General features: G+C 43.3%; 1 protein-coding gene across 2 annotated transcripts in view; it reads left to right on the top strand.

Moving 5' to 3' along the window:
* Positions 1-24,597, top strand: part of trim44 (tripartite motif containing 44) — a 39,156-nt gene that overhangs the window by 3,502 nt on the left and 11,057 nt on the right. For both annotated transcript variants that reach the window (XM_084017781.1, XM_084017780.1), the window contains exons 4-5: positions 7,315-7,602; positions 12,799-12,821. In XM_084017781.1, coding sequence (XP_083873907.1) covers positions 7,315-7,602; positions 12,799-12,821 — 311 coding nt within the window. The remainder of the gene's footprint in view (positions 1-7,314; positions 7,603-12,798; positions 12,822-24,597) is intronic.

Here is a 24,597-nt window from a genome sequence, read left to right on the forward strand (position 1 = left end):
ATCAAATAGGTCATGTCTATAGCATCTCTTTAGTTATAAACTAAGAAGACCTTAGTTGAACCTGTTTTCAAGACATAGGGAGCCATAACAGAGAAAAAACAAAGAACCATTACTCATTTCTAATTCAGTGAGTAGAGCAGTAAACACTGCAGCGGTATTGAGACTGCAGCAGTGGAGACACAGCAGTCTAGAATGAGATAAAGAGGGATTAGAAGAAGAAGAGATTATGTCATAAAGGCAATGCGTAGTAAACATGAGAGCCAATTATTTCAATCCATATATTTATCCTGCCTCCCCATTCACAGATAACAGACTTTGGGTTCCTGCAGATATAATTCGACTTGGAGTGTATGAGGGATGGCATCATTGTGTGATTACCGAGTCATGCCATTGTCAGGCTTCAGTTGATGTCACTCTTTGACTCAGCACTTCTGTGCCAAGTCAGAGGCTGTATTTTGTATTTTCAAAGTGACTCTATTCAGTCACAGTCGTGTATTAAATGTAGAGAAATACACAATGTGCTGTAGCTTTTTAAACACTCGTTGAGCTAAATTGACAAAAAATCCTCCTCTAGGACTTAGAGAATAGAGTGAATGAAGTACAATATACACTGAATTAAATGTATGGGTTTGTAATATTATTTTCCCCTATAAATGAATGAGGTGGGCAAAATATGAAAGACCCCTTCCTATACTAATGTAATATAGTGCCGATAATGTAATAATGTAGCACAATATAACAAATTCCAACCTCAAAAAGGACTTTTGTACTTACAAAAATACCTTTGTACAGATATTTCACTTTTTCTGGTCACTCATTAAATATTTTCGCTCAAACACACAAACAAACACACCCCCCTCTGTACTCACACTAACAAGTCTAACCTGACTTTCATACTAATGGCAAGGGCATTCATCCGAAATACTTACTTAGGGATGGGATAGTGATAAGAATGTGCTTGTGCCACTCAGATTTTCTCAGTCCGTCATGTGAAATAAGGATCACTAGAATGAAATAACGATCGTAACCCTATTTCAGCATTTCCGTTTAACCTTCACGAAAGTGCATTTCGCACACAGTCCCCTTTTCTCTTGATATCATCCCAAAAGAAGAGCTGCAAACTGAATTTTCATGCCAAGTCAACCTTGAAAGCAGTGGCTGTATTTCCATCACGGATGCCACAGTGGGGGCATGTTCTGCCACTGAAAATGAAACCCGGCCCGCCGACAGTTCCGCGTTGTGTAGTGAGAGATGTAACGGTGAGCGACAGGATCGGGTCTCGGCTAAGGTCTCGGCTACTTACGGCCGACACCCGCTCTCTCAACCACCCCTGCAATGCCTGTTCTGCCTTATGCTCAGCTTATAACACTGTGTCTGAACTCACCAGAGAGCAGTGGAACACAGGATTGCTCGGTACCTGCAGAGGTGTAACCCAAGCACAGTGGCACACGGTAGAAGGTTAATTCGACTGGCCTGCAAGAGGCCACACTTTTACTGGCAGCCGGCCACCCACCCGAGTTCATGTTGATTATCATACTGAAATATCAACGCTGCCCCAAGGATTTCCTCGACTCTTAGTCTTGTGCTGTTTCGCTTGCAGGGGTTGCGCTGGACTCTTACCTGCTCATTCACAGGCCACTGTGTGAGAGACCATTTTGTGGATTTGTCAGCGTGTCCTCTCTGCACTCTCAAATGTCAACTTTTCTTATTATGCATGACAGGCAACCGTCAAACCGTGTGAGGAAAGATGTGTGTTCTCTGAGAGAGACAGGCAGAGGCACAAAAAAGAGAAGGAGGTGAGACAGAAGTGGAATGAGGTTAAGTTGCACGGTATCTATGGCACCGGATTTATGTCATACGTCTCAAGCGCGATAAAACACGCTCACAAGTGAATTATATTTTTCACACGCCCAGATATCAACTACCACTCTCACGATATAAGTCCTCATGCACCAACGCAGTAACCGAGAGTTGTACGGGCAGCTGCAGCGGGGGTGGAAACTGGGCCTCTTATAATTGGTCACTTTGCACGTCGGCCGTATTGGAGAGGATAAGATCCACTAGAACACGAATACAATGTTGGATTGAGCAGACTTTTTTCACACAATGGTTACTCGCTTCATTTTGAACCGGTTTTCATAGAATCTGGTTTGTGGTGAACCATAATGTAGTGGTGTGAATCACAAATACATGTATGATTAACAGGATAAACAGTTCACATGATATTGGATACTTGTTGGAATTCAGTTCACTTACTGGAGGTGAATGTAATCAGCATTATGCCAAAACTTTAACCTGAATAGCCAAAAACTTCCCCTGAAACAGAAGCAGATTTGGTCTATGAATAGGCAACATCAAGTGTAAATTATTTAGAATTCAATCCAATTTTTCATTTGTCCTCCGGTAGCTGAATTTAATTCCAACAAGTAACCAGCATGATGTTAAATTATTCACATTCACGACAAACAAAACAAAATTTCATGAGACTCGGATCGCATTTGGAGAGAAATCTGCTCAGTTCACATTTCATTTGTTCACTAGTGGATCTTGACCTCTGCGATATGGACGACGTGCAGACGCATAGCGGCGCCATACAGCAGTCCATGTGGATGTGATCACATTAAAAGTGAATCATAAAAAATAAAATGAAAAAGAAAGGGAATCATAAGAAGGCTAGTCCCTCCCTTGGTTTCCAACCAAAACTGCCAAAAGTCAGGGAAATCTTTCTCTAACACTTGCCAACTGTAGTTTGAGTTTGTTCATGTGAACTTATATCACATGTGGCAATGCTCATGAGCATGTTTTATCTAGATCATCACATATGACAGAAATCTGAGGGAGAGAGGTGTGAGCTGAAGGGTGAATTTAACCCTTGGCTGGTGTTCCCTTATTAAAACTAGCCTGCTTGATTATGTACTTTGCTGCAGGCATGGGGATTTTAATCTCTAAAAGCTCATATCTCCATTCTCCACAGGGGAATGGAATATAATGCAAAAAAGAGTGATGGGGCTGAATGCATATTAATGGAGGACCACAGGCGTAACGTAACATGAATGGCCTAGATTGCCGTCTGTCATTCAGCCAGTCAACCTGCGTTACCTATCGCCAAAGAGCTGGAGATGATACGTGAAGCAAGTCGTGGCTTCAGACCAGGACAGCAGGTCGTCGGCATATTAATCACACTCGTGTTTTATTTAGTCACTTTCTGCCGGGCAGGGTGTTGTCGAGGACACACGCCGCCCGTGGAGCCTCTTTCTGCGACTACAGAGAGAGGAGTCGGATATCTGGAAGCAGCGCGGCAAACCCCCAAAAAAATCAGCCCAGCCGCGAACGTGAATGTGTGTGCAGTAGCTACAGCCGTTTTCCCTGCCTCATAAAATCTACAAGAGCAGCAGACTTTAAAGCTGTCTCAGGGAGCGGTGGCTGAGGAACAGACGGGAGGGACATGAAAAGACTTGGCTGCCGCTGTTAGGTTTATTCATCCTGCTTTTTCTTGTCCTTCCCTACCTCATCCGTTTCTTCCTCCTCCCCCTTTTCCTCTCTTTACCCCCTCCCCCGTTGCTCTTTAAGGCTGTCATTCCCTTTCCATCCTCTCTCATAGCATTTTAATTGAATTACTCGGTAGCATTCCCCAGAAAGTTGCCTGGCTGACATCGCCTCACTCAAAACCAATAAAAAGGTGCTGGATATTAAACCTCTAAAAAACCAAAGGACTTCTGTCTCATTTCCCCTTCTCCCTCTTTTAACTTTCTCTTATTTCCCACTCTGTTACTTTACGTAACTTTTGAATAGCTGATGTTTTTCAAATGAACTTGTATTGCTGTGTTGTGTTAGGGGTTTAATTGGGGAATCTAATTTCTGAAAGAGATAAAAGAGCGTGAGAGAGTAGTACTTGGAACGGAGCCACTATTGCCAAGGGCAAGGACAGATCAAATCCATATACTCTTAATGTTCTTTTAATGCTTTTAAAGCCTTTTTTAAAAGGCATCACACAATACAGAGGAACATCTTTCATTTCAAAGAAAGTTAACCATTTGAACTCCAGGGCTCCTAAAATTCCCCTTACAGAGCATCAAATTCTCTTTATGGCCGTTTAGAAATATATTCTATATCTGCTTTTTTCCATCACTCCATTGAAGCTGCAGGATGTTTATATTTAGGGGAATTATGAGGGCACTATTTTCTCTGCAGAGTTGTATCAACCAGTAAATTCTAATGTCTCGGGCATCACATTATCATTTAGTTTTTAATAACACCGGTTTCTGTTGAAACTTTTGGCAGTTAAGGAGAAATTAAACTGCTTTTGTCCACAATGAATAATTTGTAACGACGGACCCCCTGGTGCGCCTGTGCGGTTGAAGAGGTTAAGATTAAAAGCTGGAGCTACTTTATATTTATTGTGAGCTATTTTCAGTTTACTTTTGTTTTCCACTTTGTCCTGACGGCTCACCAAAGTAATGCGACACTGCTATAATTTCCATTCCCAAGGGCTTTGGTTCCTTTTCTGCGTTTTCATCAGCACTAATGAGTAGCACAACCTTTTTTTTTTTTTACAGCCAGTTACAGAGTACACTATTGTGTGTAGTTAATTCTATTTGAATGTCTTTGCTAGATTGTAATCATGTAAAGTGTTAGTGGAAAGTCTGAGGAGTGTTTTATTTTTAGCCCTGTATCCCAGCTTTCTGTTTCTCAGGAAGTCACAGAAAAAAGTTGTTTTTCCTGTGACTTTCAGCCATGGCGACAGATTGCGTTGCATGTATGGAGTCTGAACTGACATTTGCCTGCGGGGCCATCGCTGCTGAATTTCTCAGATAAGAACGGTTTACCATGATGAACATGATAAGAACATAACTGATAACGAATTTGGTTTTCGTAATCTGCTTGCCTAACATCCTGCCTTTGCTTGGAAAAGAAATTAGCTTTCTTAATCTGCTAGACTGATGTCCTACCTCTGCCTCTCCCTCTCTCCTCCCTTGTCCTTACTCTAACTCTGCCCTTGCAAGTAGCGTGCCGCTGTCTCTCCCGAGGCTTCATTTCATGGCCGCAGCTTGCAGTTATGCAAATGCAGATTAGCACGCGTGAATGCTCCTTCCTTACGAGCAGGACACATTCTCAGTGAGACCCCCGTCACCGCGTAAAAGGTCCAAGGGCAAAGGGGGCTCCTGCTTCACATACACATTGCAGCGCTGATCCAAGATCACACCTCTCATCTGCCATGGGGGACTCAATGAGAGGGCATGGAGGCTCCGTGGAGGTCCTGGAGATCGGGAGATGTGATGATGGAATGTGTCAGTTTGATGACAGATGAGATACTAGAGAACGATAAGTTTTATATTACAACTCTGTCCGCCCTGTTCATGGCGTAGCTTTGTTCTTGGCAAGCATTATTCTTCATGATTTATGCTTACTGCTTTCTCTCCACTCTCTGAAACCTGGGGTCGCCACAAAAACACAGAATAAGCAGATACAGATTTAAGTTTGACTTATTACAGTAGAGTGTGTTACTTTTGCTAACATGAGAAAGCAAGGCCTGGACCATAAACTCATATTAGCTAATATTAAGCTACTGGCCATGAATTTATCATCGAAAGTGGAAGTTTGATTTCATACTTTTAAAGTTACATCGTCTCAATTTAAGTGGACCAGCCCTTTAAATAAAATAGCTCTAATTTAACTCGTCATCAGTATTCACAATGGTAGCTGAATGCTCAAGCAATGCCTGACATGGAATTAACGATTGCAGTAATTAATCCTAGCTGTTAATTTTGACTACTGTAGATACAATTTAAACAAATCCACACACGTCGCACTTGGAAAACTGATTATGAATTTAAATGCAAAGCAGATGTTCAAGCCTTTTTAAAAAACAATATTTGAAAAGAGTTTTTAGATTTACAGGGGAACTGCACCTGAATATTGAATACGCTGATCCATGACGGTCTCCTTGATCAGAGACTAAGACGCCTGAGACGTCAGAATATGAGCAACAGCTTCACCATTAAATTCTTGTTCCACTATGAAACTAGGCAGTAAATGCCTTGTCATTTCTTTATGTGTTTTTTAAGTGCTCACTGCTTACATTTGAATTGATGAGTCTTGAAGAAGATTTAATCAGCCTATGTTGTAATTTGGTAGAGTTTATTACATTTGAGCACTACCTTCCATTGCTCCGTGTGGGGAAGTAACACATTTCCGGCATCTGACATTTTAGCAAACAATGCTTCATTGTCTGCGATCTTTCAGAGACGCATTTGTATCTGGACAAGGAATCAAACGTGTTGCTTGTACAAGGAGGTTGTAGTCTATTGTTCCTAATTCACAGACATATATTCAGGGTATTGATTTTGGTGAGGCAAATACATATAAACAACTCTTGCTTTCCAATTTCTGTCTGATTCGGAATCAACAATGCAGGTTTTTGTCTGCTCATACGAAGAGAGTAAAATTGTATTTGTCCACTTGGTTTAATGGCAAATTTGGGGAATCTGATTGCCTGTGCAGAAATTGCATGTACATGATAACATTTTTGGGACCCAAGGGGCTGTCGCCCTGCCAACTTCAGTAAAGACCGATGATTCCGTGCTTGGCTGGAGAGAGGGAGGCTGAGGGGAAACAAGATAAAATGGATGGAAGGGAAGAGAGCGAAGTCCTGCTCAAGGGAAGAGGAGAGACCGAGCAGCTGATGCTCATAGATTGAAGGGGTTATAACATATTCAGGAGCAGAGATCATGAAATGGGGCCTTGGGCTGTTTTACTTCACGACGGTATCCGTGTTGGAGGCTGAGCCATCTCAGTGGGGAGTCATCTGTTTATTGAGGTGTTTTAACGTAATGAGTCATAGCTAAATTCAGCTCCATTAGGGAACGGGGAAATGGATTAGAAAGGGTGCCTCAGTAAGCAGTTTGGTTGCTTGAAAGTCAAACAGATGGCCTGCCGTGGTAGAAGGAGCCTCTGAGGTCTCTATCTACAGATGGGATGCATGGACCTCCAGGGTATCTGCTTGGTGCTTTCAATTAGCTAGTGCATGACAGAGACCAGTGGGCTTATTAAAATAGTCTTTGCATGTCAAAGTAAAAGAAGCCTTACCATTTTACAGTCACCTCATATCTAGTTTTACTTGTTTTTGTAGTTGTACTCTCTATCTCCGTTTCTCCATTTTCTGAGTTCACCTCAATATTTAAATAGTTCATTCGGGTTAATTTGCAACCACTATCTCTTCCGTCTTGCTGACTTGTGGACTTTCTCTATTTGAAATGTGCCCAGTTCCTTCCTTCACTCACTCCCCGCCTCCTCTACTTCATATCCGTGTCTCAGATGTCAACAGAGGAGCTGGAGGACTATGTGAACATTCAGTTCGATGAGCTCCGCAGACTGGTGCGTCTGGAGGAGAAGAGGACCCTTCACCTGGTCGACCTCAAGGAGGCGTTCCTGACCGCGTCCGCTGCCGAGAAAATCGCAGAGATCTCTCTCCAAACCGAGCGCCTGCAAGAAGAGATGGCCAACATCACGCAGCAGCTGTGCCTACTGGAACAGGCTGAGACGGGAGGTCAGATGGCCGTGGCATTAGAGGCCGTCGTAGCAGCGCCAGTCCCCAGAGGGGAGGTGAGAATGGCCTTCCTTTTCCTTTTTCTGCTTCTTTAACTGCTATTGTACAATCAATCATGTGTATCTCATTCAATTATCAGTTAAGTGTAGGGTGATGGTAACTTGATAATGGCACAGAAGCCCACTATGAATGACATTCAGCATACCGTACTTTATGTGGTGTGATGTTTAATGCTTGGATGCTACAGCTTCTGCAAAACGCACCATTTCACCTTCTCATACTGTACACTTCACAAGTCCAGTATAGTTAGAGGGGTAGGTCGAGATCAAATATGGCCCTCTGAATCTAAGTTGACTTCTATGTAGTAGTAGAAGGGCTTTTTCATCCAAATTACAATCGATGTTTGAAATATGTGATTTTTGGGCAGCAGGCAACTTAAAGTCCAAAATATATTTTCTTTTTTTTCTTCAAGATTATTTTTTAGGCATTTCTGCTTCATTTAATAGTTAGAGAGACAGACAGGAATGGCAGGGGAGGTAGAGAGAGGGGATAACGGGCAGCAAATGGACCTAAGCCGGACTCAATCCTTGGCCGCTGCGGTAGAGACTCAGCCCCAATGGTACGAGCTCTACCCGGGGAGCCGCCAGGGTTTAGTCCAAATCTTTGTCTAGACTTGAAATCGGTTATCAAAATGAATTAAACCAAGTGCATCCAGGAGTAAATAACAACATCACGTTGCATGACAAGGCCTGTCTGAGAGCACTTTGAAAGAACGCAAGCAAACAGGTTCAATCATTAATTACATTAGGGCTTCGCAGCCCGACGTTGTCGGCGCTCGGGCCCTAATTAACACAAACTATAAACAGAGAGGACCAGTGCCAAAGTTGTTACTAAGGGCAGCTCTGTAAAGCTGGGCACTATTGCCTTGTCAATATACAATTAAAAAGTATTTGACAGCCAGCAGAAAGCTGTTAATGTTGCTGATCATCGTGTATCCAACTTTACAGTGCATGCTGTACATGGTTATCATTTATAATTAAACATAGCATAGTCAGCAGCTACTCAGCAGCAGTGGCGGGGCCGAACTACCAAATGTTCTTGCCGGTAAGGGTCCGGTGCCTTGCTTAAAGACACCTAAGCAGCTTGCAGCCACGGAGGTTTGATTCCAGGCATTCAAATTTAAAGGATTATCTTGCGAATAACTGTGTGGCATCTGGTGCATAGCCATTATGGCAAAATGAATATGGTAAACAGGTGCCTCTGTACACAGTTTTGTTCCAAATGAAAGGAGAGACTGTCTGTATTTATCCGGGCATGCATTATTTCCGCGTAGAGAAATGCAGTTTTCTTTCATATAGTCCGCTGTGTCGGTCGGATGCAGGTCTTTAGATGAAAATAATCCTGAGCTGTAGACTGATGAAGTGTAACTATGTTAGTCCTCCAGCTACTGTATTTTACAGCTGCAGACAGCAGCTGGTGTTCCTTCTCTTTTTACATACACGTTACGGTTCTTGTGCCTTAGCACATGTGCAGTGTCAGCATTTCATTCATATATTAACACGCATGCTAACTCAGAAGGGCAAGCCGTGCCGAGTCGCCGACGCATTCATGCAACTTAAGATTCCGCAGCACCTGCTCTCACTCTCTTGTTTGAACATTGAAGTGACGGCTTTTTTACTGTGTATCAAAATGAAAATATCCCATTGGTCCATTTGTCACTCACTATACTTAAGTCACCACAGTCAGGAAACGGAGGCTTGACTGTTCCCTGGTGATGCTATAAAGGACCAGGGAGACTGCAGTAATGGCGGTGGCTGATGCGCAGATTGCTTTTCTAGCCGAGAAATTAATCCGTGGTGGGCCAAGTTCATTAAGAGCCTAATTGAATGCCGATGGTTGCCCTGTTTGTTCTTGTGCGCTAGTTATTGCTGGAGTGGGCAGCGTTGTTTGGATACGTGCAGTCACAGGAGAGGTACGTGTAGGTGTAGAGAGAGGGCTTATGCAGCACATTACTTCTTCAGTAATGATGTATTATTTTAATGTTCACAGTGAGGGGTGAGTTGTATAGTCTGAGATTTCTCAGGGAATGGACCTGGGGGCACCAAATCAGTTGTTGCACCATGTTCCCCTAAACTCACCAACACCTGCAGCGCTTTTGTCCTCAGTAAAACATTTACGCTGTGTAGAGAGCCTCGTGTATCCAGACGGGCTCAAACATTAATTCTCCTACATGCTCCCTCACTCTATCACTCTTAGTCTGTCTCTCTCACAGCGGCGGTGACTACAGATGGCACATTGAACTACAATAATTCACCTGCCTCTTTTCCTGCAGTTTAGCAGAACTGTGCAGGGTTCTCCCCTTGTCGTTGATACTAAAGCTGAAACAACAGCGTTTTCTTTGACTCATCTACCAATAATCGTTTTGAAGAATTATAGTAGTTGTTTGGAAATGACAAATCTCAAATTGGAAGTTTTGGTAGTAGTTTATTATTTCCAACTTTTCACAAGAAAACAAGAGATTTGCAGCTTCAGAGCCGAGTCACAAAAGCAATTTGCTGCTTTGTAAGAATATCAAGCATAGCTGCTGCAGCCAGGTAACCGCAAGCCTTTAGAAGGGAGAACTATGATGTAAAATGTTTCTCAACTGCAGAAAGCCCTTCCTTTAATCTGCTCCCCAAGGAAGAAACCACATAATTGAGGTGAGCCTTCTTGCTTGGGGTCAAACAAACAAATTACAAGTGGTTCAGTTAATAATCTCTCGTCTTTCTATTAATGCATGCACAGGAACATATAGGTGTAGACACACATACACAAACGATAAAGAGGGTCAGCGGGGAGGAGAGAAAGATTCACATTCAAATTGACCAATCAGTTGAAGCCAGAGGGAGAATATATTAACAAACTTTGTCTCAGTCCGAGTCCATTTATTAGCAAAACACCCAGACTCATGTTTTCATAAAAAATGCCAGTAGGAACTCATTTGTGAACTTGCTTGAACCTTCAATGGTGACTGTAGAGTAAAAGATCGTATATTATAAAAAAAATATGTCATATGTTATACCATGTATATAATGTCATACTAATGACATGATATACCGACTTTTTGACAATATTGTGACTAAACTAATGAATTATTAGGTATTTTTCATAGATCACAGCAGTTTATACTTAAAACAGATTAAGGTGAGCTTATTAGACATTTTCTGTTGAGCTGTACTCCAGCAGGTTCTTTACAGGGGAAGTTACCGCCACACAAAATAAAGCTCAACTCGTTGGAACAGATCAAGGGCACATCCTTCCATGAAGTTGATACGGTTTTTAAATTATCAATGAAGCACCTTCAGGTTGCACCTTTTGATGGCAGACACAAAAGTTGTTCTTACAGAATCTTTGAGAGTTTGAGATTTTTTTTTTATGTGTGCACAATATAGGTTGAACTGCCCGAGGCCATGTGAGTAATATAGGTGTTCCATCTGGGATATTTCAGCTGTGGAGGTTTACTTTTTATCTATACCGTTGCGAAAGTAATGGTAAATTACATTCGGAACAAAACTCTTCGCCCGTCAATTTCTTTCTAACAGCATATTTCTTACAATTGTGTGGCACTAAAAAACTCCTTAACTCGACCAAATGAAAACAAAGCACAGCACTCTGACCATAACAATATTCCATTTTTATTGTCGGAACATAAAACATGTATATCGTCCTTATATAATACATTTTAAGCAAATACAGTGTGCATTAATTATTCAACACACAGAATCATCAGACAAATGGACTGGTGTTGCAGTCAGCTTGGAACCAGACAAATGGTAACAAAGTTTATTCTACGTTTATTATAAAGAATACCATCTGATCCCCAGTAATGACTGCTGTTAATGATGATGTCAGAGATATTAGGGCAGCCATTGGTGGGAGAACTACACTGTTGATCTTCAGGGGGATTGATTAAAAGATAATATTACAGTGTTTCAATTAAGTATGCCAACATTTTCCTAAAGTGTAGCAATTACTCTCTTAAGAGTAGTTTGAAACTCTTAATTCACGTTATGCCATGTACAGTCCAAGTATTGGCTCACCGGCGGCTGAAGGTGGTAGACTAAAATCTATCTGCCAGAAATAGTTTCACTCAAAATAATGAGTTTTTAAGTGGGGGGATTTTTGTACGGCTTAATATCTGCCACTATTAGCGATCCACTACTGATAGGTCAGTTAACCAACCAAGCACACAGGAAGAGAGGCAGCCCTACAGCAACAAGTCCTGAGCTCCTCTGGTAAATGTCAGTTACGTACTCCCATTTTCACAATGATTGTTTTTGGTCCATTGAAGTGTTAAACAAGGTAAACCGAGGAGAATCCCACGGAGTTCAAATATTTGAAACTATGTATTTGTCCAGATATGAAGCTAATTAAATTCCCAGCCAAATCTGAGGCGCTGAGGCAGACAGCCAGTCGGTGCTACGCAGCCTCCGCTCATCTGCCGTCGCATCTGCCGTGCTGCCAAGAAGCCACTGCCTTCAAGACACTGTTAGTTACACAGTGTCAAAATCCCCTCTCTGCTGCGGCGATCTTAGTGCTGGTAGTCAAGGTCCAGCGCTACAGTCACCGCTGGGCAGAATATTTAAGTTTTTTTTTTAAAAAAGAATATCTTGTGTGCTTCAAGGTCCTCTAGACTGAAAATAAACCAACTGAGATTACGAATGGTATAACAAGTTGTTTGGCTGTCGGACATGACAGCGATTTCCAGTGTGGATATTGGAGCTGTGGGTTTGGCGATGCTAAAACACTATACCGGTGTGGATTCATAGCTGTCAGAATCTGAAGATGTGATTAATCTTTCATGTGGCACACGAGTAAACCTTTTGCCTGCGATGTTTGTGCAACCGTCACTTACTGGCAGGCAACAAACTCCGTCCATCATTTTGATGTGGAAAAATCCTTTAAGCCCCAATCACAGTGAAACAGAAAAGCCAGAAAGTGAAGAATGTTTGTGGCTCATCCGGTGCTTTGTTCCAGACTGCTCCCTCTTTTTTTTTTTTTTTTTTTTTTTTACATCTTATGAATAAACATGAGCACAACTGGTGGATGAAAGTGAGAATTAATTGGTCAGATTAAGAGCCACACAAGCTGGAGAAGCAGGATGATGCATGTTTGGTTTGTTTCTTACCTTTTTGTTTGTTCACAACTCATCTGCACAGATTTCAAATATGTTAAAGTCTCAGTCTGTCTCTCTTTCTCTCTCTCCTTTTCAGCGCGACAACGAGGCGAGGCCAAGGTAAGACTGCCACTATGATTCATTTTCACCCTTTCATAAGAGAATATCTTATAACACACACACACACAAACACGCGCCCTCCAAGTCCTTTTTCCCGTCTTATAGTGACTCACTCCAACAACTGGCAGACTCACTGCACACATGGGGTCAACCAGTGCACATGAAGCCTCCAAAGCTATCTGGTCACATGCGAGTCACGTCAGCGCCCAGCAAGACAATTAGTGGCCCTCGCCTGTGTGCATGCCCGCTTGAATCAGACGAGGTGACAATCTGCCTGGTCCAATAACGGGGTTATGGACAGTAGCTGACAGGCTGGAGCTGTGTGTACGTGTGTGTGTGTGCATACTGTATAATATATGTGTTCCATTTAATAAGACAAGCTGTTGTGTCATTAGTGGGGTCAAATCTCGCCCTCTGATGCAGCATAGTATTTACATTAGTATGCCAAAGCTGATTATGTGTTCCAGCAGGTAAGCGTAAGGACCATATCATTTTCTTGCCTTTTCTTTTTTGCCTTGACTACATCCTTAACCTTTATCTCTGTCTGTGTCAGACACACGTCCTCTCCCCCCGTCTCACACGTATTGATCTGTTGACACTAAAAAGCTCTCTGGCTCCTTCACCCCGCTTTACAGGAGCGCTCCTAGCACCACCTGCTGTCTCTGCCTCTCCTCCTGGCTGTCTCTCCGGGCTTTGATCTGGAAGTGCTCCTCCCGTCTACAGACACAGACATGCACTCAGACACCATCGGCAAATGCCAGCGCAGCTCTCCTCGGAGAAAAGAACCATGTTTTCTTTGAGACTTTATTTTAGATGAGGGCTTAATTCAAAATTAGTCCTCTGTGCCACAAAAAACACTTCCCGTGGATGACATGCATATTTTTCTGTAAACAGAAATTAAATTTTTAATTTCACTCCGCAGTACTAATGCAGCACTCGCCTGCTCTTGGGTGCTATATTTCCTCTCTGGAGTGCAATGTGCCTTGCTAAGCAAAGAAAAGTCCTGACCATGGCTGGTGCAGTGTGCCAACATGTAATATGTTATTGATTGGTCAGCCAGTATTATGACCCCACTCTGGAGCAGATGGCAGTGAGCTTGGACCCAAGGGTGAAATGGAGCTAATAGTTTGCCCTTGGCCAAGGTTAACCTCTACATCTCCACACACTCACACACACACACACACACACACACACACTGATATAATTACTCCCAAGTTCCACATATTGGCCCAAAATGCAGCGGGTGCAGAATCTACTGCGGCTAGTGGAATATGACACGCTTTGGAGAGAAATACTAGTAGAAGGGGTGTTTTGGAGCAGTTAATAGGGAGAAAAAAGATAAATTCTGGACACCTTCTTGTGTGAGTTTATTAAAGTGGCAAGGGGAAACAAAAAAAAAGGGTAAGAAGTAAAGAAGTAAAATTGGTTGAGGGAGAAAGAAGGAGGGAGAAATTAGCAGTACCAAGCAAGGAGTGGTTGTTTAGGGTTATGTGCACTGGGATCCAGACAGCAAATTGATTATGGAGCAGAAACACTAATCCGGTGTCTGAGCCCCATATCGCTGCAGTAGACAGAGCATCCCCACAGGACAACAATCCTGCACCCACACGCATCTTTCCTGGACTTCCTCATCAATATGATCCTCACCAAGCCTCTTACCATAGGTGCTCCATGCCTGCCAAGATCTGTGCTCCTCTGAATACGAATCTCGTTCTACTCCCCTCGGACCAACCTTCTCATTGCTGCCCTCAAATGCGATGCATTGCAAATTTCTGTTGCATTTGTCGGTTTAAACCGCCTCACCTCCGTTGCAACCCCTGTCCCTGGCTCACCCCTTTAAACATGTGTTGGTGTGTGTACAGTACGTCTACGCTTTCTGTATTTGCATGCACGTCGGTGCATTTGAACACATGAATGCTCCTAATATCGTGAGGATCTAATCTAGCTGTTGCAGTCTCTTTGTGAATCCTTTTAGTGTGTGTATACATGCATGTAATAATGTGCCCAAAGGTGTGGACATGTAGGTCATGCTAGTATATCACGCCGTATTATAACATTAAGCGGGGGCTATTATGTAAATTTAATTAGAGGAGTATCAATTAAATGTAGCCGTTAATTATTGTCTACTTCTCTCTCGTAGTCCACGCCGCTTGTTTTTCTGCACACCATTCATTTGTCTTCCCACTCTGCCGTCTCAGCCCTCATTGATCATAGGACCGTGGTACATCAGGAGTCACCATGCCACTGATCAAAAGAAGAGGAGAGAGCTTCTCTGGCTGTCTTCACATACACACACACACACACACACACACACACACACAAAGCAAGGCATAGGGAAAAGGGCTTATTTCTGCACTTTAATGTTGTCTCCTGAGAATGTCGTGCATAAGAAAGAAATGGATGCAAAGGCAGTGGGACAGTCAATGAGGGAAACAGAGATATGCACGAAGGAATTCCGCTTGTTAGACTTAAAATTGCTGTACTGATGGGACGTAATAATATTTATTTTTTGAATATTTCTGTCTTTTGGCTTTTTAGCTAAAGAGTTTTGAATGTTTAGCCACCAAGGAGTCTGGTGTTTTTTCATCCCTTCCTGTAGATTTTCTTAGGAGCAACAATCAGTTCACATTCACTTATTGTTCTCTGATTCATCAAGTCAGCCAATGCAGACTACTTCAACATTTTTGTGCAAAAATTAAAACTTATATAACTTCCTCCCCATTCCCTTAAGCAAGCCAACTGTGGTTAGCTGTCACCTTAAGTGACAATGTAAAATGATTGGAATAATAAGAATTGCTGCCCACTCATTACACACACACACAAGCTCATTAGCATTGCAACATTGTATGTGTAGTTAGAATGTAACGTTATGTTCTTAGTTGCTAAATATGGCTAACGCTGCTGCCAGGGTAACCTGAATTAATATAACATTGTTCATTATTTTCACCCTTTCCACAACAGTATATGAAATCAGCCATTGTTTGGTTGTTGTGCATCATAATTGTCATTGACGCATGCAGATCAATGCTCGTTCCAGCACAAATCTTGGCACGTTTAAATATTAGCCTTGTGGACAGAGCTGTATCTCTGCACAATATCTCTGAATGCTAGTTCAGTATCACAGGAACAGTCAAAATCTTAAATACTGACTGTTATAAATGCACATAACCGTCAACATTCATACGGCTAAAGTATTTTTGGAAGCAGCATCGTCTTGATGTTCGTTGTCAGACATGCAACTTGCTGTTTTCTTTGCCTCCCACGGTGTTTTTTTCATCTCCTGTCATTCTGGGAGTCTAACAGAGAAAATAGCAATGGAAATGTTAAGCCTTAAAAGAAGAGACGTTTCCTGAGAAAGCGGTTCGACACTTGTCAGCTGTAATGATTGGCTACTTTCTCTCAGCAGTTCAGTCGTGGTTTGACTTTTATCTGTTCGGACACATTTTCAAAGAAATGCATGAACACTCCATGAACCTTACTTGATGCAACTTTCTCCATCTGTGTCGTGTACCCGTTATATGTGTGGTGGTTAGCAAGCTCTTTATGCCATGTGATCTATGCTTTAACAGATTTCTAATTCTAATCATTTAATAGTTTAGCCATGTTCTTTTAAATATATGAAAAAGAGTAAAGTATAGTCGTGTGGAGGTCAAAATGAACGAGACGAGGGAATTACATGATGAATAGAGTGGAGTGCGTGCCGATTGTAGGGGGCATGTCTCTGTGAGCATATCACTTTGCACTTTCCAGTTCCTTCATGTTTTTCTTTTGGAAATCTGCCTTTTCATCTGTATGCGATTTTATTTTATTTGCAGAGAGAAAATTATTTAAGCAGAAGAAATAAGAGCCACGAGTTCGCGAGACCCCAGAGCTTACTGTATGAAAACATGTCACGCCAAAGGATGAAGGAGAAAATAATACAAGGGAATAGGGGAGAATCGTTAAAAAAAAACAAACCAGCGAAATTCATTTTATGAAATGAAGGGAAAAGAATAGGCATAAATAATGTGTTGCGAGGAAAGCTTTGGTTGACAGTAACTGTATTAGAATTTTCTAAAATAACAACAAAAACACTGTATAAAACATAATAACTTTGATAACATGATTTGTGTGCTTCCTGGACAGTAAATCTATGAGGAGAAAAACCATCTGAATTAACAAAAGGTAAAGCTTTGCGACATGTGGCAAGTTTGCTCAGCAAGAGTGATGGAGTTCTTCTGAGCGTATAAATCACACGGGGTAATCACATTAAAATGGTAGAGCCTGCTAGAAAGCATAGCACTTCTAATTACAACGCAAGGTCCCCCCCCCCCCCCCCCCATTTTCATTGAATCAATCACTCACGTTACGCTGTATCTCAAGAGCTGCTGTCGCTTGTTTCGCTCACTTTATCATGCATGCTGACTCAGAACACACACAGCGGGAACGTGGGGAGAGTCTGTCATTTCTTTGCACTTTTACAGACCATCTCTATCACATGCACTCATATATATACTGAATATGAGCTACATTAATTTACAGTTATTCATAACGAGTGACTCTGAAGATTCTCCCTTACTATATGCTGTAGGTATAAAGGTACTTCTATGTCCTCCGTTTGGCAAAATTCTCGTAAAAATCGTAATCTGCCATCATGGCATGCTCACTGATGGAGGAGATCAATGGGGGAAACCAGTCACGCCGAGTGAAGGCCGTAGACCACCTTCAATCAGGGTGTGCGTTCACATAGACGGGCACCGAAAAAAGGAGCGGGGGCTGTCGGGGAGGCGAGGCGGCCACTTTGGGATGCAGCTTATCTGTCTGTCTGAGCCGCTTGTCCTTCGCTGGGTCAAATAGATGGGCTGAGTGAAGCAGGGAGTTGTCAGGGGAGCGTGGCCAGAGGACACAGGACTGAGCCCAGAGATGAGGGCATGGGGGGGGGGGGGGGCTGCATTTCCTCTAATGAAAAATTCACACCGCCTCCTACAAAAGGAGCCTCTCTCGCCTTTATCCCATTCTTTCTCTCTCCTGTGTGTGTGTGTGTGTGTCAACATGCCCTCATTTAATAATTTAAAATATTGCAGCTAGATGTGTCTGCTGTAATAAAACAGCTTCATCAATACTCTCCCTTAAAATGTCACTATGTTGTTTGTGTTTGTGTGTGTGTGTGTGTGTGTGTGTGTGTGTTTTTGTGTGTGTGTTTGTGTGTGTGTGTGTGCGCGTGCAAGTATCTGTTTCACTGCCGGCACTAGCATGACTCACATCAAAGTATTTGGAATCATAGGGAAGAGGGGTGTGTGTGTGCAGAGGTGTTAAAGGGAATAAATAAGGGAAATAAGAGGGTGTGTGTGTGTGTGTGTGTGTGTGTGTGTGTGTGTGTGTGTGTGTGTGTGTGTGTGTGTGTGTGTGTGTGTGTGTGTGTGTGTGTGTGTGTGTGTGTGTGTGTGTGTGTGTGTGTGTGTGTGTGTGTGTGTGTGTGTGTGTGTGTGTGCCTCAGTTACCTTTAGTCTTTTAGTGATGACTAATGGCAGTTATTTGTTTTTTCCTCTCACTGTTCCAGAATACAAATGAGCTAATTCACCACGTAGCAACACCCATCTGTCTCCGTTTTACATGTGAGAACCAAAAGATTTCATCCAAAAACCCAACTAGTGCAATACAATGGTTCAAAGAGCGAGTTGGGAAACGGGAGGTGTCTAATTGAATATCCCGTTAAAGTGGCAAGTATGACTCATGACTCTATAAGTACCTGTCAAAATGCAAAAGAGACGAGACACTTGGGGTGTATTTTGTGAAACATGGCAGGCAACGAATGCATTTTTCAAACAGAAACGTCTTCTTTTGATATTGGATTTGACTTGCACTCAATAAGTTTGATGTACTCCCGGGTTTTTGAATTCCACCAGAGCTGTTGAAGCTACTGGATTTTTCCCCCTACAGTATCAGGGACGGACTTTGACCGGGGATTTAAGAGTGCTTCTCCTATCGATCTGCTGTGTAGATAGATATGAGAGCTCTGCTGAGTGCTGCATGTCCTGTGTGTAATCCCAGAGAGCAGACTAGTCGGCGGTAAGCGCCTGTGATGCATTCAGGGCTGTAGTGCGGCAGAATCTGGTTCCTGCTGTGTTTGCGTTGATGCTTTGAGTCTGTTGTGCCTATGAATAATGGATCGTTAATCTGTGTGTGTAAAATGCATCTCTCTCCCCACCTTGCCTCGCCTTCCCACCGCTGTTTTTGGTGCGTGTGAGCAAAGTTGTGCAGCAATATCAGCACAGTGACTTCACACCCGAAAGAAATGAGTGTTTTATTCTGTGTTTATTAACACGCTAAGATGGATTTCACAAGGAGGACCATAGAACTCTTTAAATACTCTTTACTCTTTAAAAATAGGGCTGGATTAAACACGTAATGGGTTGAAAACCTTGCTCTCATCCATTTGCCCAAGTTAAAGTCCCAGTTGGCGTGTCCGGCGGATCGAGGGCACTCTGCCAGATTTTGACGCTCCTCCCCCATGACCACCGAGCTCCTTCCCCTCGACTTCGCCCTTTGAAATCCCTTAGATCACGCCACCTTTGAAACGCGGGTCCGATGTTGAATCACGGGCACCACTTTTTCCTTATTTTCCACCAGTGTTTTCTTTTCCTTGGTTGTTTTGGACCTCCTCGTTTCGGTTTTTAACCGAGGAATTGGAAGCTTGTTGCTACCTCCCTCCGCCTCCCCCCTGTGATAGTGGAACGTCCCGAAGGGGGAGGGGCTCTGTGTGTGCACGAACACAGCCCTGCGTGCTGATTGGACAGGATGATCCGGGCTCTGTCGATTTTTGCAAAACAAACAACAGGCTCTACGTGCACGTAGAGGCGCGCTTTTCTTCTAAAACTGGATGATTTATGTTGTTCTATCGGAACATAGTGTCGGCTTCGGTGAATATGATCAAAAAAATGTTGCCGACTGGGACTTTAACAGGCTAAGATGGATTTCACAAGGAGCACCATCGGACTCTTTAAATACTCATAATTGATTAACTTTGCCTTGAAAATAGGGGTGGATTAAACACGTAATGGGTTCTCATCCATTTGCCCAAGTTAAAATAGAAGACCTTTGTATTTTATCATAATTTGAATCTAGTATTACAGACATTCAGAGGGACTAAATGCTGTGAAAGATGAGTGAGACATGAAATTTGAAATGGAATCAGCGCTGGTGTGGTGTAACGAGGCCGAGATGAGCGTAAACTGTAGCCGTGGAGATGGGTTGGGGTGACTGCTGAAGGGACCCGACCCGAATACTATTTTCAGGAAGCTCCAGTGCACAAGGTCAGCCTCTGATGGTGAACTTCACCAGGCTTCCTGGTACGAGCCTTTTTCTATCATTCAGCGTTCCGTAGTTTGATATATCTGCTCCAGCAGATGCCCTTCCCGGTGACCTTGTGCTTCGTTATGTGCAGCTCAGTGTCGAACATCCTACCGAGCCGCTTACACCCAGAAACCTCACTCGCACTCTTGCATTCATTCACCGTCTCTGTGGCTGTAAATTGAGGCAGAGCATGTCATATTTATGTCACATCATAAAATGTGTTGATATGGTATTATCTGCTTCATTATTTATGAATACAGAACAGTGTTCCTATGTGCTGCACTCCTTTCTCCCAGCCTGACTTGTTAATTATTTTTTCCCCCCTGCACCTGCTCATTGAATTACCTACCCAGACTTCTCGAGCTGTCCCATCTAATAATCCCCCTGTCATAGAGGCCTCTGCGGTTTGTGTGTTCTGTTCAGAGCGAGGCTGCGAGGAGTCGGTATCGGGAATTAAATCCAATACAAACGTGTTAATTACAGCTCACTTTTCGCCTCTAAAAACAGATTCTTCTCAGGTGTGTGTGTGTGAGTGTGTGTTTCATGTGTGTTGGTGTGTCCAATTATCCGACGAGAAGAAAGCGACAAAACAAAGAAAGTGAGAGGAGTGTCATAGAGGAAGTACAGTGATGAAGAGAGTTGGCAGATGAGGAGGGAGAATGGATCGCTCCATCGGAGGTGCAGATGTTGTGATTTTCGCTTCTTCTTTTTTTTTTTTCATCTCCATCACATGTCAAAGCGCATCTGGCGACACACAGCTCCGCTCTAGCGGTAATGAAATTACCCTATAATTCCAAATCTGTGATTCATGAGCGGTATTTTATAGCCACAGTCACATGCCATGCCTAAGGATTTGTTGCTGTCAGGGGATGCTGTGTCGCTGCGTTTGATCAAAGCAGGGACTCTAAACCCGGCGTCGAGCGCAGCACAAACCATGTCCATGAAAGTTGCTTCAGACTGTAAAAATTCATATAATGTATTTCTTGTGTCTTGTAACAACAGTAACAAACAAAATATATATATATATACACATACATTGCAGACCGTGCATGAGTTCAACGTTCAAAACCCAACTACACCTCATGGTGGCGCAAGTGTGAAAAGCCAGGGGATCACCAATTCAATTAGGATTCATCGCCTGGAGACCATGAATGTCCATACACGACAATTAATCCAACAGTTGGTGTGATATTTGAATCTGGACCAAAGTGGAGGACGGACAGACGAACGTGACTAAAAAAAAAAAGCTGTAGGACGAACGGTGATTTAATTCTGTATTTGGACAGCCATGCTCTCGTTTCAACAACCTATGCAGTCAAGTTTTTATGGGGTACTTTCTGAACAGATGACACGATCCCAACATTTAACAGCTGCTCTGTAATGATCGGCAAATGTCAGCGTTGTCAATAGAGACAACCGACGCTAGAAACTGCCAATCAGCCACTTACTAATTGGTATGATGGGCATGTCGCAGGCTGGAGGTGATGTGCGGGGGCTTGTGAGTTATGTTTGCATATGAGAGAAACGTTATTTGGCTTTGGTGATGTGACATACCGTATACAGGAGGTGGACTTTATAGTAATTAGAGCTCCCTCTTCTCCTGTCTTGTAGTTTGCCATGGAAATATACCCATTAACAAACAGGAGAAATACTCTCTCTCTCTCTCGCTCTCGCTCTCTCTCTCTCTCTCTCCCTCCCCCTCTCCCTGTCTGTCTCTCTCTCTGTCTCGCTCTCTCTCACACACGCACACACTTCTGCTCTCAGTGTTCTTTCCACAAGGCAAATTGTCATACTGGATATGTAGAAACTTTGCCTTCCACCCTATCATGCATGCAAAGCTCACGCACACACAAGTAAAAGCACTCAGAAGATGTCACACTGTATAAAAACATTCATTATTCATTCTAGAAGCACAAAATAACACACACACACACAAACACACTCTCTCTCTCTCGCACGTTTAAGGTAATTAGTGAAAAGATGGAAAGAACAAGGCAACTGTTTCTCCACACAGACAGGAAGATGATTACAGATGCCTTCCTCACACCTGTCTCACCTACTATGTCCCCTTTCACACACACACACACACAAACACACACATGCACATCAGTGTGTTAGCCTTCGGGTAGAATTATAGGTCTGATTTCAGCTTGGTGGAGATGTAGGATACAGATAGTGGCAGGCTAAACCAAGGGGCAATGAATCAGTGCCTTATCAAACCTCTGGCCCAAGGTATGAACTGTCAACACAGACACAGCACACACACACACGCACACACACACACACACACACACACACACACACACACACACACTGGCAAACATCTCCCTGCCACAGTTGGACACAGCAGCAGCATCACAGCACGTGTCTCAGGGCTCAGTGGGCGGTTGTCAGGGCACTCTTCCCCCTTCCAGTCCACAGTCTGTCCCTCTGCTCAGTTCTTCTCCCAGGGAGGGGTGTTGGGGGGGGGAGGGGGGTGGCATGTTTAATTCAGCAGCTTCACGACAAGCCCTGTCACCGCGTAGATTTATAGTATTGGCGAGAGAGGAATGGGGAGATGGTTGGGATTTAACTACCTCGGGATTCTAATGGGAGATTTAGCATGCACTTTACAAAATCACCTTAATCCAGCGTTCTATGGAGGGAAGGATGTGAACGGAAAATTAATTGCTTTTTCTGCACGTCTGAGTTTCTCTTTTGAACCAGACAATCGCTCACTGGTCGCTTTTCATCATCACAAATATCAGCGCTGTTGATTTTTGTGAATTTTTTTGTCCACATGTGGGTAGACATGTTTTAAAAAGAAATGATGTCCTGTGTTTACTTATCATAACAGATCAAGGTCCAACTTCCAAGGTTGGGCGTTCATGATTAAATATCCGATAGGGGCACGTCACCTTCAGGAGAAGGCAGACTTTTATGACGGATGTTTTACAGGATGCATTAGTGCACATAAAAAGTTTATTAGTCAGGCAGCACTGGGGAGCTGTCAAGCCCTGCGATTGTATTTCACTGTGTTGCAGTCCTGTGCTGCATCCAACTGCTACTTCTGCAGGAACAGAACCACACATTTCACAGACTTATGAAGCCCAAACGAGTCTCCGTTTGTGCAGCGCCGCCTGTAATGTCTGATGCCTACACATTTGCATTAAAGCATAAAATCTGCATTAAAAAGCTTTTCTTTAAAGCTGGCTTTGTGGCAGAGACCATAACTGTCAATCTTCTTGTTTGTTGCAAGAGAAAGATCTTTGTGCTGCAGCCTTAACGGAGGTCCTTTATTCCAGAGTGTGTTTACTATTCTGCTGGGCTGGTTGGGAAGGACGAGGCATACGAGACTTTTATCAGCCGAGATGAGAGTTGTGACAGTCTAGAGCCCTGGTTTTCTGTGCTGTCTGTCTGGTTGTCCTTCACACTGAGGGGCTTGGATGATGGGGCTTGGATGGAGGGGGGGGGGGGGGGGGGGGGACTTTTCATGTGACAGAAGGCCCTTCCTAATAGCCATTCTGTTCTCCAACTCTGTCTGTTTTTTCCTCTGTCTCTGATCGAGTAGACCACAGACAGGAGGAGTCAATATCATTGCCTCGGTTGTGCCGTTAACAGGCTTTTAATTTTTAAAATGGCTCCAGAACAGCCGGTCTGGGCACCTGGGCAGCTCCCTGATTAAGGTGGCGCCGGCATTCTGCCGTTAGAGAAGGGGGCTGTTTGAAAGGGGCAACGGGGGGGCGGCTCTGCCAACCTGCCAAGTGTGTGGGCACTGCTGTGACCAGTCAGTCTTCATAATGGCTGTCTGGCCGTGGGACAGAGCCAGCTCAGTGGTCACATGACTGACTGGGGATCAGAAGGACTCCCTTCAGTAACCCTGGATTAATGCTGCCCATGGAGACATGGGGGGAGGGGGGTGGTTATGAGTGTGGGCAAGTGACGGGAGAGATGGAAAGAAAAAAGAAACAGTTGAAAAGTAGAAACAGGGCAGAGACTAGACCGAGAAATAACATTCACTCAAGTTGAATTTGCAAAAAACAAGGAGGGGGAAGAAAAGTCTTGAGAAGTCTTAAATAAAAAGGAGAGTGGGGAGACAGCAGGTGCTCACTATTCATTACCTATAAGCTGATGCTGTGTGCTTTCTGAAGGACAGATAAAAACGTTTATCTCACCAATGTGTTTTTCTCGCCCTTTCTCACTCTTCTGGGCTGGAGATTCAGACTTCAAAGGAGTATTAGATACGAGACCAAATTTCAATTTAAGCTAAAGACATAGTCTGCATTTAATGCATGTTTTGAAAGACGAGTAGGAGAAAGTAAAGTTTTGCTCTGCCTCGGCAAGTATAAGATATCCCCAGACCTGGGAGCTGTATAATGAAGCCAGATCAGCCTGGCTGTGCCTCAGATACGGGGCTGAGTCGGCCTAATATTAGTCATCTGAGATAACCGGTCGGACAAACCAG

This window comes from Eutrigla gurnardus (assembly GCF_963514095.1).
Source record: "Eutrigla gurnardus genome assembly, chromosome: 9".
Taxonomy (NCBI): domain Eukaryota; kingdom Metazoa; phylum Chordata; class Actinopteri; order Perciformes; family Triglidae; genus Eutrigla; species Eutrigla gurnardus.